The sequence below is a fragment of the Vespa mandarinia genome, chromosome 6 (assembly GCF_050613455.1).
Source record: "Vespa mandarinia isolate Hongniang chromosome 6, ASM5061345v1, whole genome shotgun sequence".
NCBI lineage: Eukaryota > Metazoa > Arthropoda > Insecta > Hymenoptera > Vespidae > Vespa > Vespa mandarinia.
Genome location: NC_140815.1, coordinates 3002501 through 3017117, shown reverse-complemented (window position 1 = coordinate 3017117; position 14617 = coordinate 3002501). Strand labels below are relative to the sequence as shown.

General features: G+C 37.5%; 1 protein-coding gene across 1 annotated transcript in view; it reads right to left on the bottom strand.

The window, feature by feature from the left end:
• Positions 1-7301: 7301 nt before the first annotated feature.
• The window catches only part of Optix (optix), a 48677-nt gene continuing 41361 nt past the window's right edge, over positions 7302-14617 (bottom strand). The window contains exons 2-3 of the mRNA XM_035864510.2: positions 9864-10259; positions 7302-9741 (exon numbers count right to left, since the gene is read on the bottom strand). Of these exons, the coding sequence (XP_035720403.1) occupies positions 9384-9741; positions 9864-10259 (754 nt within the window). The 3' untranslated portion in view covers positions 7302-9383. The remainder of the gene's footprint in view (positions 9742-9863; positions 10260-14617) is intronic.

Genomic DNA, 14617 nt, shown 5'->3' with positions numbered 1-14617 from the left:
GTTAAAACCACGCCCTTTATTTTGCGGTTGTATTAGCCACATCTCACGTTCCGTATTTAACTTTAACCTGATTATTTAATGTACTTTCTACTTACGCTTACCGAGCTTTTTATGAAAGATTTATCCTGATCTCTAACTACTACCAACGTTTCCCACGAATTCGTTCATGTTTTACGCGCGTTCTCTCATTCCTCTCTCTCTCTTTCCCTCTTTCTCTTTCTCTCTCTCTCTCTCTCTCTCTCTCTCTCTCTCTCTATCTCTATTTATGTATCTATCTATTTCTCTTGAATATTTCTTTCCTGTACGTTCAACCACGAAAGATATATTTATTTGTTGAAACTGAAAAGGTTGGTGCTTAGAGTAGAATTAGAGATGTTGATTGAAGATAATACGAGTTAATTATACATGGTGGATTTGTTGAGATTCATTCCCGAAGCATTAATGCAGGAACGTCGAGTTAGTTCTGGTTTGCTGACGATTAATCGAATTCATTTGACCTAACGAGGAGAAATTATTACCTTCTATGCAACCCGTATACTAGTATTACAAATTAGCTAGTTGAGAAAGTATGATCAAAAGCAACCGCGCAATAACAATCGTGACGTGTGTTGTTCATTGGTAACTTTGGATAAGTAGATATAAGGACGATTAAACGTATATGTTAAAAAACAAAAAAAAAAAAAAACAAAAAAAAAGAAAAAGGAAAAGAAAAAAGAGAAAAGAAAAGAAGAAAGCAAAGAGAAAATAATACTCCGCGGTGTAAAAGGATCGATATCATTGGAAAAAAAAGAAGGAAAAAAAGAAAAAAGAAGAAAAAAAAACCAAAAGAACCAGAAGAAGAAAATAAAGAAATAAAAAAGAAAAAAAATGAAGATATTGGGCTCTGTTCGTAGGTGAACGACACCGCAGCTCGATTCCATCTTTATTTAATTTCCTGTCTACATCGAAAAAGCAATTTACAGGTCTACGTCCTAGTACGGATAAGGTAAATTCTATCGCAATTCTCAGCTATTAAGGGCATCGTATTTATGTAAATAAGGAATTTGGTTTGCCACCATGGAAGACGAATACTTGAGAAACGGAATGAGAAAGGGACTCGGTTCCTACGTTAAGGATAGCAAGAGGTTGGTTGTTGGATGGTAGATGGTAAAGTCGAAGTAACCGGTCGAGACGAAGGAACAGAAAGCTCTCGTTAATGAGCTTCCTCACCCTCAAAGCTTTGAAAGCCGGTTACACTGGTCTCACTCGCGACGGCAGAATGAGAGAGTCGTTCAATTCAAAGCTTTCAGGAAATTATACGTCTGTTAACGTTCTATCGCGAGCAAAGGCTCAAGCCCGGACTCTAATAGCGGCAATAGCGTGTTTTAATCTCGGTTCAGGGAAGTGCATTTGTCATTTCCTACCAACGCAAAGCTCTACCGTCTTTCGAGAGAAAGAGAGAAAGAGAGAGAGAGAGAGAGAGAGAGAAAGAGAGAGAGAGAGATAGACTGCAATCTTCCTGTTCTAGTAACGTCGTATTTTCAATTTATTTTCATGATGATATGTCCACTTGACTGAAATTAGATTTCAGTTTCATTGCTAATTCTACCTCTTTATTTGTCTGTTTTTTTTCTTGAAATGGTATTAACAATATGTGTATATTTTTATACAATATTATTCGTATTAAGTTTAAGTAGGTATTTCAGATAGGCCACGACATCGGGAAAACTTTCTGAGAGAGAGAGAGAGAGAGAGAGCGAGAGAGCGAAGCAACAAACTCGTCTTAGGTATCATGACGAAGTACTTCGATGTTCCTCATAGGACGTTGTGAAAACGTGTGGCATTAAGAGAGCCATCTGGCTATGGCAGTTTGACGCTAAAGTATTCTACGTTAGTGGAGTTTGGACTTTACTGCAATGCCGTCACGGCAATTTCTCTGGGGATGCTTACTTACAGTGTTGGCTTAAACAACATACTTAACCGGGCTACTTAGTACTCACGAGCACAGACGTACCCCTTGCAATAATAACATTCCACCCCCTTTAATCCGTAGTCCGCTGTTAGTCCTCGGCTAAGTATCTGTCTTTCTCTTTCCCTACTGTTTCTCTCTTTCTCTTTCTCTCTGTCTCTCTCCTTCTCTCTCTCTCTCTCTCTCTCTCTCTCTCTCTCTTTCATTCGATCGTATACCTCCCCTCTAACACCCCTGACGAAATCAAAACACGAAAAAGCCGATACAGTTTTGCGTAATACCTACTCGGAAACTTTCTTCTTTCGCGACGTCTTCTTTGCTAATGAAAAAGAAGAAAGAGATATTAAGTTTAAGGATTTTCTTATCGACGTATTTTATATATATTTATTTTCTATGTGATTATTAATTAATTAATTAATTTATTATTATTATTATTATTATTATTATTATTATTATTATTATTTCTTTTTATTTTTTTAAATCCAAAGAAATATCTCTCGTAATGAATTTTGTTTTAGCTTTAGATTAACGAATTTGAAGTATATAGGGATGATAGTACTATACATATAGATAGACAGGAGATGGGAGTAAAATAATGCATGGTAAGCGGAGTATGGGTTCCCGTATAAGTTCTACGGAGTTAGGATATACTCTCCATCGAGCGCAATATAAACCCTGTGGTACTAAGCGGCTTAATACCTCGTAAGGGCATTGACGCCTGACATATCCGTGTATACCGATTCTCTGGATAGTATGAAGTACTACCGTGTATGGGATTTTTACTACGTAGAAAAGTTGTAAGAAAATTTTGGATGGTTTGATTTGATTTTTATGAAAATGGAAAAAGAAAAAAATAGAAAAAAGAGAGAGAGAGAGAGAGAAAAAAAAAGCATTATTTTTTATAGTTCGTACATATTTATATGTTATAAATATATGTATCTATTTTTCGTTGAGATTTTCTTTTTTCGTTTTTATTTATTTATTTATTTTTTCTTTTCTTTCTTTTTTTTTTTCTTTTTTTTTTTTTCCTTTTTTTTCGTTATGAATCACAAAATACGAGAAAAAAATAAATCATAGAAAATTTCTAACACAATCATTTATGCTTTATTTGTCGACTCGTGCGTGATTCGTAGCACAAACGTTTGCGAATACGTGAAATGACAAAACAGAGAGAGAAAGAGAGAGAGAGAGAGAGAGAGAGTGAGAGAGAGAGAGAGTGTTTTCCAAGAGCAGCTAGTAAAACATTTTGTTTTTCCCATGAAGTTAGTTCGGACCCCGTGAATCGAAGGGATCCTAGGGTTACAACGACGTATTGCGACACACCCCCATTGAAATTCCATGCACGTGGTATATACTTGAATTAAATGTACGCCGGTGTCGCATTATATCAAAGAATGGCAAGTTATATCAAACCTTTCATTAACTCCGTGTGAACTCAGATTTAGGTGGGGAGGGGGGTGGAGGGAAAGAGGGTGGGGGTTGAAAGAGGAGACGTCTATTTTCAAATTCCGTCATTCACGGGACGATTTTATAGCATCATTTTGGAACAGGAAACTTCAACGACAAACTTCAATTTCATTCTCATTGGAAAAACGAATGATCGTTATTACGTATGATTTCGTTTCGATATATTTACCTATATACATATGTACATATTGCTAATGTCATACGACGAGATAATTATGTATTATATGGATACATTAATCGAGTTTTACTTTGCCTCCTTACCAAATATCATAATTACATAAGGTATTTGGTGGAGAAATAATTAGTCATGATTTATGTTTCCCATACGGTCCATGAACTATTGGAGCAATCGTATCGATAATAATTAATCGATCGAACTTAATAAATTAAATTCCTCGTTTATCTTTGATTACTGTTTTCCAAAAAATACATTGTTTACTTTTAATGTTTTCCTTTTTGAAAGATATTTAGTTTTCCTCCTTCATTCATTTATTCATTCATTCATTCATTCATTCGTTCGTTCGTTCGTTTGTTCGTTCGTTCATTCATTCATTCATTCAAATTTTTTTTTTTCCTTTTCCTTTTCCTCGACTTGTTCTCGCACCCTTGAGCATCCAAGAGCCCATGATCCTTCGACTGGGGCCGGAAGAAGGAGCTAGGTGTCGGAACGCGAGGGGTGAGTCCGTTGGAACGAAGAGAGCGGAGGGAAATCCTCAAAAACTTCTTACCGCAACAATGGCGTGTAGCGATTTTAAAAAGATCCTAGGAAGATTTACAATCACTTTCACGCCTCTCCATGGCACCCCAGTGCCGACCTAAGACCTACAACAAATACCTGGTAGGCATCGTAATCTCACTAAGGCCTCCCATAGTGGCTCCCCTACATAGGCCCCCATTATTATTTTCACGGTATTGTCGAAGTGTCGAATCTGTCTACAAATAACCACTAGAGAAATGGTTACTTCGTCGCTACTCTCTTCCCGAGCCATCTCTCTTTCTCTCTTTCTCTCTCTCTCTCTCTCTGTATTTTTCTCTTTATCTCTATATCTATCTCTATCTCTATCTATCTCACTGATCACCCTCTCCTCTCCAGCTTTACCCTGTTTCTAGGTTCATGCGTAGCGACGCCTATCTCCTTTCCTCTCTCTCTCTCTCTCTTTCTCTCTCTCTCTCTCTCTCTCTCTCTCTCTCTCTCTTTTTCCCTCCCTCTCTTTCCCGTTCCAACTCTCCGCTATTCAGAATGGACTACATTATTTTGTTGTAAGGCCCCGGCCACACTGCATTATCCTAAACATCTAAATCCGGACAGCTGTAGTTCCCTCAGGAGTTCTCAATCGAGGGAATCCTCCTATCAATGTGCTCGTATAAATAACTAATTGTAAGTTTTATCGTCGATTACGTATATCATCATATTTAATTTCTATTATCATTTAGGTATATGTTATACGATGTAATATAATTTATAGTTGTATATGTAATTTATCTATAAGAGATTTAAAAATAATATCTTAAGGTTATATTGATAATCTCTTAATCGTCGATTATATCCAATTAAAAAAGCGTATTAATTAAAATAAAAAAAGAAATATATATATATATATATATATATATATATATGTATATGTATATATGTCGTTTAATCGAAATTTTATTTTGTCATCAGTGTCTCATTTCATTTTATTTTATTTCTTCATATTGTACATGAACACAAATGAGAACCACTTTCTAATGAATGTGCCAGAGGTGTCAGAGCAGCAACTGTCAAAACACGAGCGGCAAGACGGTGACCGTGGCGTCGAACGACGATGATGTGGGGGAAGGGGCGATGGGGGAGGAAGGAGAAGGTAGCTGAAAAAAGATGGAGTTAGAGATAGAAAGAGAAAGAGAGAGAGAAAGAGGGAGAGAGAGAGAGAGAACATAATACCTTGAAAACGGTACACGGTACCCGATGCCTATCGATAATCGCGACATCCATCCTTTCATTCTCGACCACAAAATTCCTGCAGGCGTATGCGTCGAAACTAGTATTGTTCGTGCAGCACGCTCATGCTTATGTAACGGTCCGTTCATTTTCGCCTCTGTTACTAAATCACACTATATCTGATGTTTATACCGCGTTACAGCGATATATAATGTATTAGGAGAAATAACTACTAACATTCTTATTTCCGGTGTAATCGTCGTTAATCGTTCGTCCGTTTTCAACATACATATGTATATCCATTTATATCTTTTTCAATGGTCAGACATTAGTTTGAGATATAGAATAATATGAAAGTTATAGAATAATAAGATAGTATATAAAAATGAATTATGTTACGACATTCACTATTTTATATATATATATATATATATATATGTGTGTGTGAGTGTGTGTGTGTGTATGTATGTGAGTGTGTGAGTGTGTGTATCTATGTTACATATACATGAGCTGAATATTCGATGATACATAGTAAGATATAAGAATTTGATGTATAATGATATATTAAGAAAAAGTATCTAATAGAGAAAGAGAGAGAGGGAGAGATCCTCCAAAAAAAAAGAATAGGAAAAATATATAAAAGTGAATATGTATCGACGTTCGTTGTATATAAAAATATATGTACATTACATATAAACGAATTAAATGTTTGAAGTATGACAATATGTTGAGAAAAAGAATAGTAAAGATTCTTACAGGAAAATGTCTTCGTACTACTCGACTCCATCTTCGAACCAAGAATCCACTCAGCTGTTGAGAACTTTCTGCGAAAGAAAGAGAGAGAGAGAGAGAGAGAGAGAGAGAGAGAGAGAGAGAGAGAGAGAGAGAGAGAACGAGAGTGAGAGAGAGAGAAGGGAAGGAAAGAAGGGTGATAGGGAGGGGATAGAAAAGGTAGAGACAGAGAAAGAGAGAGAGAGAGAGAGAGAGAGAGAGAAAGGGAAAAGGGAAAGAGAAAGAGAAAGAGGGAGAGAAAAAGAGAAAGAGAAATATAGTCATGGAGTAAAGTAGAAAGGAAGCAGTAGCTCATGTGAAGGCATCGTGTAGGGTGGAGTCGACGATCAGGACGCGCTTAGGCGTGCGCTCTGGGCATATCGGCTTTTCGGGAGAGCCTTGGTCGATGTTCCTAGTTCCTGGTGTACCTACGGGATCGGTTACAGGCGAGCAAGCCACATGATTGGTCCATTTTGTCAGCGACACCCGCCCACGCTACGTTATCGCGCAACGACGTTCACTCTTTTTCTATCTCTTTCTATCTCTTTCTATCTCTTTCTCTGTCTATCTCTCTCTTTGTGTGTATATATATATATATATATATATATATATATATATATATATATATATCTCTTACTTTCGATTCCATCGTTGTGCCGATAACTTCATTTCTTCGTCTTTCATTTCTTTTCTATATCTCTTTCATTCAATTATTTTTTGCGTTTAACTTGAAATAACGATAGTAATCAAAATGGAATTTTTCCTGGGTTCGTTTTTTTTTTTCTTTTTTTTTCGTTTTTCTTTTTCTTTTGGGGATTAAGTGGTTAAATATACGTTGAGTCATATTAATGACGTCATTTTGCCGAAAGGGATTATTTTCTTTTCGTAGGTCGAAAGTACGAGGAACGAGAACAGTCTGGATGAGGCTCGGAATACGAGAAGATATGATAGGCATAGAAAGTACTCGTAATTAATGTCATAATAATCTGTTGATATATTTTCGCGTGAATTGTATTTACAGGGACAAATAATAATATATAATAATAATTTTAATAAGAATAATATAATAATAATAATAATAATAATAATAATAATAATAATAATAATAATAATAATAATAATAATAATAATAATAATAATAATAATAATAATAAAGAATAATGCAATAATGAGGAATAGAATAATAATAATAATAATAATAATAATAATAATAATAATATAATGATAATAATAATATTTAATAATAATGCTGCACTTTTACTGATATATTTATATCTGTTTATAATTTCGCGTTAATAATCTTTACGTAACATACTTATACAGCATGTAGACCGTATTATGTTCATATTTATAGGACCGATTATACAAGAATTTTACTATTGAGTCTATCTACAAAGAGAAAAGGATCTAGCGAACTTGGTCGCAGGTTTCTATCTTCGTTTTTATTATCAATATCATCGCTTTTAATGTTTTGTCGTATCTCGCATAATAAGATCGATTGGACTTCTTTAATTCTTGACAAAATTCGAGCAAGTTGAAGTTTTACTTTCAATGTAGCATACCTTCAAAGACCGGGTCAATTAATGAATTTACAAGTCGCTAGTTTCTACTTAGTCTAACAAGGTATGGTGGGAGGAGTAGGGGTGAACGGGGTAATCGCCGAGGGAGCGTAAATTAGTTTGTCCGACGTCTCAATTTTCCACGAGCGTTTTGCTTTCTCCTTTTCAGAGTAACGGCGTATGGCATTATGCGGTTTCGAGTTAGTCTTTGAAAAATCTTTTCACCGCGTTAACCCTTTCGTTACGATGGAAGTGGCCGCCATTACGGTATCGCTGAATCGGGGAAAACAAGTTGAATCGCGATTATATAAGATTATAATAATAATAATAATAATAATAATAATAATAATAATAATAATAATAAAATCCGTTGTTCCTTCGTCATTAATATAAAAATTATTAATAGATATCTTATTAAAACGATTAAATCAATGAAATTAATATAGGTCGAAGTATATTGTAAATAAGTATATCTCAATTTATTAATTCAATTAAAATTATATCGATTAGGACTATAATCACCCTTAGTATACAGCGAATGTTTAACATTGAGCGACTATAGTTATCTTTAGTAAGGAAAGGGTAACGTTAGAGTTGCGTCAAGTATACGCAGACGATCGGACGAGCTAATCGCAAAACATACAAAGTCGAAAGTTAATGTTTGTTTAGTTTTTTTTTCTTCTTTTCTTGTTTTTTTTGTTTTTTTTTTTTTTCAAAATTAGTTCGCAAGTTTGATTTCCATCGAGTGACGTCGCTCGTATCATTGAGAGGAATATGACGTCGTGCAAAAAGAAGAACGTTCTAATATTTGAAATATATGTGTGGATGTATATATATGTATATATATATATATATATATATATATATATATATATATAATATGTTATACAGTTGATCGATTGATCTATCGATCTTTTTCGGACGCTATTTACAAGCCGCGTAACTTCTTTCACTCAGGATTAATGTTACACAAACATAGAAAGTTTCCTATTTTTATTAAAATGGAAACAATCGTTAATTGTGAAAACAAATCGTTCGTAAGAAGTTTCGACGAAATCATTAATTATCAATTATGTACACACAACGATATATAATCTAATTATATATCAATCGTATATTTCTCTCTCCTCCTCCTCCTCCTTCTATCTCGCTTCCTCTTCTTCATCCCACCCGTCCCATCTCAATCGAAATCGAGATATTGCACTCGTTTCTTTTTGTGCGATCGATTCAACACGATCCCAATTGTTCGTTCTAAAATTATAACACTCACATCGTTAATAGTCTATCGCAAATCAATCGACTCGCACAACGGCCTCTCCCCCCCGCCCCATTTTCATCGTAAGGCTCCTTCGGAAACCTTTCGAAAGCTCGCGCGAGAGAATCGGTTCGTTCTCACTCGTTTTTGTGTTTGAATCTCCCGCCCGGCAAAGTTTCTTCCTAATCCACAAATATTCATTTCTTTCTCCCATACACCTCAATTTCCATTCCCCTCTAGCCCGTTCCCCCTCCCCCCTTTATCGGTCGGTCACTATCCTCGAAAGAGATTTCGTTCGTTCGGGAGTTCACTTTGATCCTTTCGACGAATCGATTCTCACAAGATCTCGAAATGTCTTTGCTGAATGTCTTCGCAAATACTCGATTCGTACCTCGATATCGAAGAACGATCGTCTTCCACATTTTCCGAAATGATCTCTTCGTTCTCGGCCGACCTGTCGTATCACGCCGGCGAGAACGGCCTGTGAATTTGCGGAGGTTTTGGATTAGGTGGAGGAGTGGCGACCCTTATCAAGCCTTGACCTTGAGCCTGCCCCTGAGGAGTCTGTTGATTCGAGGATGGACTGCCTCTGGAGGATGGCGTGTGTGGACTAGGCACGGCCACTCTCAAAGGACCCGTCACTGACAGATTCGTCGCCATTAGAGGTGGACTGTGAGCCTCTGAGAGTCCATCGGATAGCCGGGAGCCCTCAGATATCCTAGATATTCCCTCGGGTAAAGGATGTTGTGGATGTGGATGATGTAGCAGTCCATCATGAGGGTGTAGCCTTGGCGGTGGTAGCCCAAGTGGATCTGGTAATCTGTAAACGTAGGATAAAAATGTTGTTTCGCAAAGCAATAGATCGATCCCGCTTTTATCGTGTTAACAAGCGATATAATTTGTTTTGCGACGTGGAAGAGGACGGGAGAAGTTGATTTTTACCTGGATCCAAGGTCACCTCTAGGTCCAACAGCCTGAAAGGGACTACTTTCGGTCAACCTAAAAATCCCTCCACCTGCGATGTTCGGATGATTATGCTGTGGACTATGCGGACCAAACCGGAAACCAGTCGGCGGGAATTTGAAGGCCGTCGCGTGACCAAATCGGAATTGTGACTGAGTCGGATCGAAACGGAAGTTAAGGGAGGGCGGTGGAAGTGGACCGAGTGGGCCCAATGGTACAGGAGAGGGTTGATGAGTAGGAGGAGGAGAGGAACTTGGCGATGGTGGCGATGTTCCTCCAAGGGAAATATCAGAATCCTCGGAATCACTACCACCTGGTCCTGGACTCAATGCACGCCGTGCGTTTCCGTTCCCTGGGCCCGATTGTTGCTGCATTCTAAGACAAAAAATTAAAAATATTTAAATATATTCTTATTTTTGATAACAATTTTTCATTGTAATTGATCGTCATTAATCATATCGAAGAGAAATTTGTTTTTTTTTTTATAAAGAAAAAACCTACTCGTTTATTATAAAATGAGTATTAGAAATGTATGCGACAACGTATAGTTTTTTCTTTGTTTTTTTTTTTTATTTTTTTTTTTTTAATTTGATCATCGTTAACGTGGATCTGTTACTCCGATGAACATACATACATACGACGAACGAAAGGGTTAACGAAGTTCATCGGCAGTACGAACTCTCGAACCTGATCAGCCGTAGATAGAGAAGATGCGTAGGTGTAAGATCATCGTGGGGAATTTTAATCGTTCCCCATGTTCCTCGCTCTTATACCATAGTTGCATGTATGTGCACCTTAGTGAAAACGCTTTTGTTTCCAGTCATCACACCGGAGCGCACGCGTAATTAATGAGTGGGTTCATCCTTCCCAGGTGAGCAAGGATTCACGGGAGAGTAACGATGATTCTTGAGTCGTGTTCGCTACTTTAGAGAGAAAGAGAGAAAGAGAAAGAGAGAAAGAGAGAGAGAGAGAGAGAGAAAGAGAAAGAGAGAGAATGAACAAGACAGAGAAAAGAAGGGATCCACCTCATTACTCAAGAGATTAGGAATAGATATAGAAACTCTCGGCGAGACTTCCCACGCGACGCATCTTCCGGACGACAGAAATGACGAATAACTTTCCACATCAGAGATCTTAATCCTCACACTCGCCGACAGGAAAGTGTTATTTTTCTGTTGGATATAATTTTTACCGCACACGATGATTATTTACGCATTTTGAATAGCCGCACATAAATTCAGATACAACAATGTTTTAACTATTCAAAATATTTATATTCAATAATTGCGTGAGGTTTTAGAACGTTAACGGGGACATAAAAATTGTAAGCTTTATTTTTATTGTTCGATCGTAAAATAGCAATTTCTTTAAATTCCTTTGCTTTATTATTTTTTCTTTTTCTTTTCCTTTTTCTTTTTTCTTTTTTTTTTTTTTTTTTGCTCTCCTTCTTCTCCTTTTCGCCCGCCAAAATAGAAGACAAAAGTACTTTCGATATCAAGACGATTTTGACGTTTCGAAAGGTAAGAAACGAAGGTAAGGTCGATGGTCTGAGCTATTGTCTACGATGAAGAGAATCCTTTGCTACTTCAAAGACAATGAGACCTTGCGGGTCCCCTTAAAAGCCCCTCGAACTCCAGATCGATTCAACCGACAGACCTCCCAAGATCCTACCGTATTTTCGTTGCTAATCGAGTCTGAACCTCGTACTGTTACCACGGTAACACCTCCACAGATCCTGGAGTCGATTCTTTCCTTAGAAAAGACTCCTCGTATATTTCACTTAACACTTCTCTGCGATTCGTTTCAATTCGATTCGATTCGATTCAATTGAAATTCGTTAGAAATCTATCCACAATCTATGAAAAATTTATTTCTGTCTTTAATAAGAAATAAAATGGGAAAGATATTTTAATCGAGAAGATAATTATTATACATATCACTATTTGAAATTATGTACGTACGTAGATACATAATTACATAGATATACAATTAAGTTAGCATACATAAAATTAATCCAATTTCTTTATCGGACATTGTAGAAAGAATAAGGAAAAAAAGGATTCGAGATAGTGAGATATAATTCGAGGTGAACAACTCTCACGTGGACCTGTTTGGAACACGTTTGGACACGGTAATCGAACCCGCACACGTATTACCTCTCTCTCTCTCTCTCTCTCTCTCTCTCTCTCTCTCTCTCTCTCTCTCTCTCTCTTTCTCTTTCTCTCCATCCTTTTCTCGTTTCTTTTCCTTCGAGTACAAGACAGTCGACGCGTTTTAATTATGCTCAGGAACCGCTCCTCTTTGTCTTGTTCCTTATTCCTTTCATAAGACACCCGCACGAGCGGCACGACTTATTATGCGCGCGAGGCAAACCCTCACCCGTTTTGTTTCAGCTGATCGCTTTGCCTCCATTCAAGTACCGAAGAGGCTTTGACGTGCCCCAGCCCGACCGAAAGTGCGGAGGCACGACGAGCTTTAGATGTCGATTTTTATTCGAAAGAAAACAAAAAAGAAAAAAAAAAAGAGATAAATAAATAAATAAAAAAAAAAAGAAAAAAGAAAAAAAAAGAAGAAAAAAATAAAGAAAACAGAATGGTATGGGGGATTGAGGATGCTGGTGTAACGAGAAAGAGCAGACTGGAAGAGGCCAGGTATTACGTTACTCTGATCTTTTAATACCGAATCACCGCGCTCATTATTCTCGTCTCTCGTTTATTCTTTACCTGTCTCTCACTCTCTCTCTCTCTCTCTCTCTCTCTCTCTCTCTCACTCTCTCTTTTTCTTTACACACACGTACGCATACACACGTACGTATAATACATTAGAAATACCAATGGAGATGGGCGGTAGGTCGACGTACGATTAATTACTCTCGAAACTCGCGTGAATCGTCGCGAATCGATCGTGAAACGTTTCGTTTCGAGCGTTTCGTCTTTTAAAAAAGACGAAGTGCCTCTTTGGAGGCACTCTCTCTCCCTTTAACGATCTATACTCGCGGAATTATTTCCATGCGATTTTATACTCGCCTTTCCCTCCCTTTCTCCTCTTTCTTTTTCTTTTTTCTTCTTCTTCTTCTTCTTTTTTTTTTTATTTTTCTTTTTTATTTTTTCTTCTTTCTTTGCTCCTTTTTTCTCTCTTTTCTTTTTTTCTCTTTCGTTTTTTTTTCTTTTTTTTTTTTTTTCTTTTCTTTCCTTTCCTTTCTTACGCTTATATATCCGCTCTCTTCTTCCCCTTTAACTCTTCACTCGTCGTTTGATATAAAACTCCAAGGCACATTTGGTTCACTTTCTGGGACGCGCGTGTAGTACAAGTTCCTCCTCCTCCTCCTCCTCCTCTTCCTCCTTCTTCTCCTTCTCCTCCTCCACCTCCTCTTTTTTGAGATTCGCGTTGCGAATCGCAAAACCTTATAAAAAGTTTATATGAAAAAGGAAAGAAAGGAGGAGCACAGGTGACGGAGATCCATCCTTTTGCCTTTGCCGTCCACGGGTTTGGCTGATTAAAAAAGAAATTCATCAAGCCGGGAAAGAGAGGGGGAAAGTATCAGGTGCAGTCATGAGAGAGTGAGAAAGAAAGAGGAGAGATAGATAGATAGAGAGAGAGAGAGAGAGAGAGAGAGAGAGAGAAAGAGAAAGAGAGAGAAAGAGAGAGAGAAAGAGAGAAAAAGAGAAAGAGAGAGAGAGAGAGAGACTACAGAGACCGATGAGGATGCGCCCTGCCGTTAAGTATTTACGCCGCATGACGAGTCATTTTTGAAATCCCTCGTATATTATAAAGTATTATGCACGAACGACGATGACGATGAGAGAGAGAGAGAGAGAGAGAGAGGGAGAGAGGGAGAGAGATAAAGGAAGAAAGAAAGAAAGAAAGGGTCGGAGCCGTGACCGAGGCTGCTGTAATTACGCGCGGAATGATGCTCGCTCGAATCGACGACGATCTTTTTTCTTTTCTTTTCTTTTCTTTTTTTTTTTTTTTTTAACTTATCGCGAATCGAGAATTTCGTTTGTGTCGATAGTATCCACGAGTTGATCTATTGACTCTCTCTCTTCTCGCTACGATTATATTTATTTTTCAACGATTTTTCTTGATTTTTTTCCACCTTTCTTTCTCTCTCTCTCTCTCTCTCTCTCTTCCTCTCTCTTCTTTCTTTTTTTTCTTTTTTTTTTTTTTTTTTTATTGAACACATATTCGTTCCATAATCTTTCATCGATCTAACGAAGAAGGAAGGTAAGAGGAGGGGGAAAAAAAGGAAAAAGAAAGTAAAAAGTAAAAAGTAAAAATGGAAAAGAAAAAGGGAAAGAAAGGGGGGAAAACGATCGATTTCATAGTTATATCTCGATCGAGAATCCTGTCTGGAAAGGACCTCAAAGAAGAGTGACGGGGGATATCATTTTAACAGAATCTACCCCGTGTGTCAGGGGATACCGTGGATTTTGTGCGTGGTACGAGCCACGGTCTACTCTCCTCTCTCTTTCTCTTTCTCTTTTTCTCTCTCTCTCTCTCTCTCTTTCTCGTTCGCTCGATTTTTTGGACCAACCCCGTGCCATGCTAAATACCCGGTACACACAATGGGGTACATATCGTTCGAGAATCTGAGCCACGACGAAGGCTCTGACAAAAGGTAACTGGATATCGGTACGAGGAGGAGACGGCATGTGAACAGAGGCCCCGCGATTTTCGAGCTAGGCAGGACCCACTCACTCACTCTATCTTTTTCTCTCTCTCTCTTTCTTTTT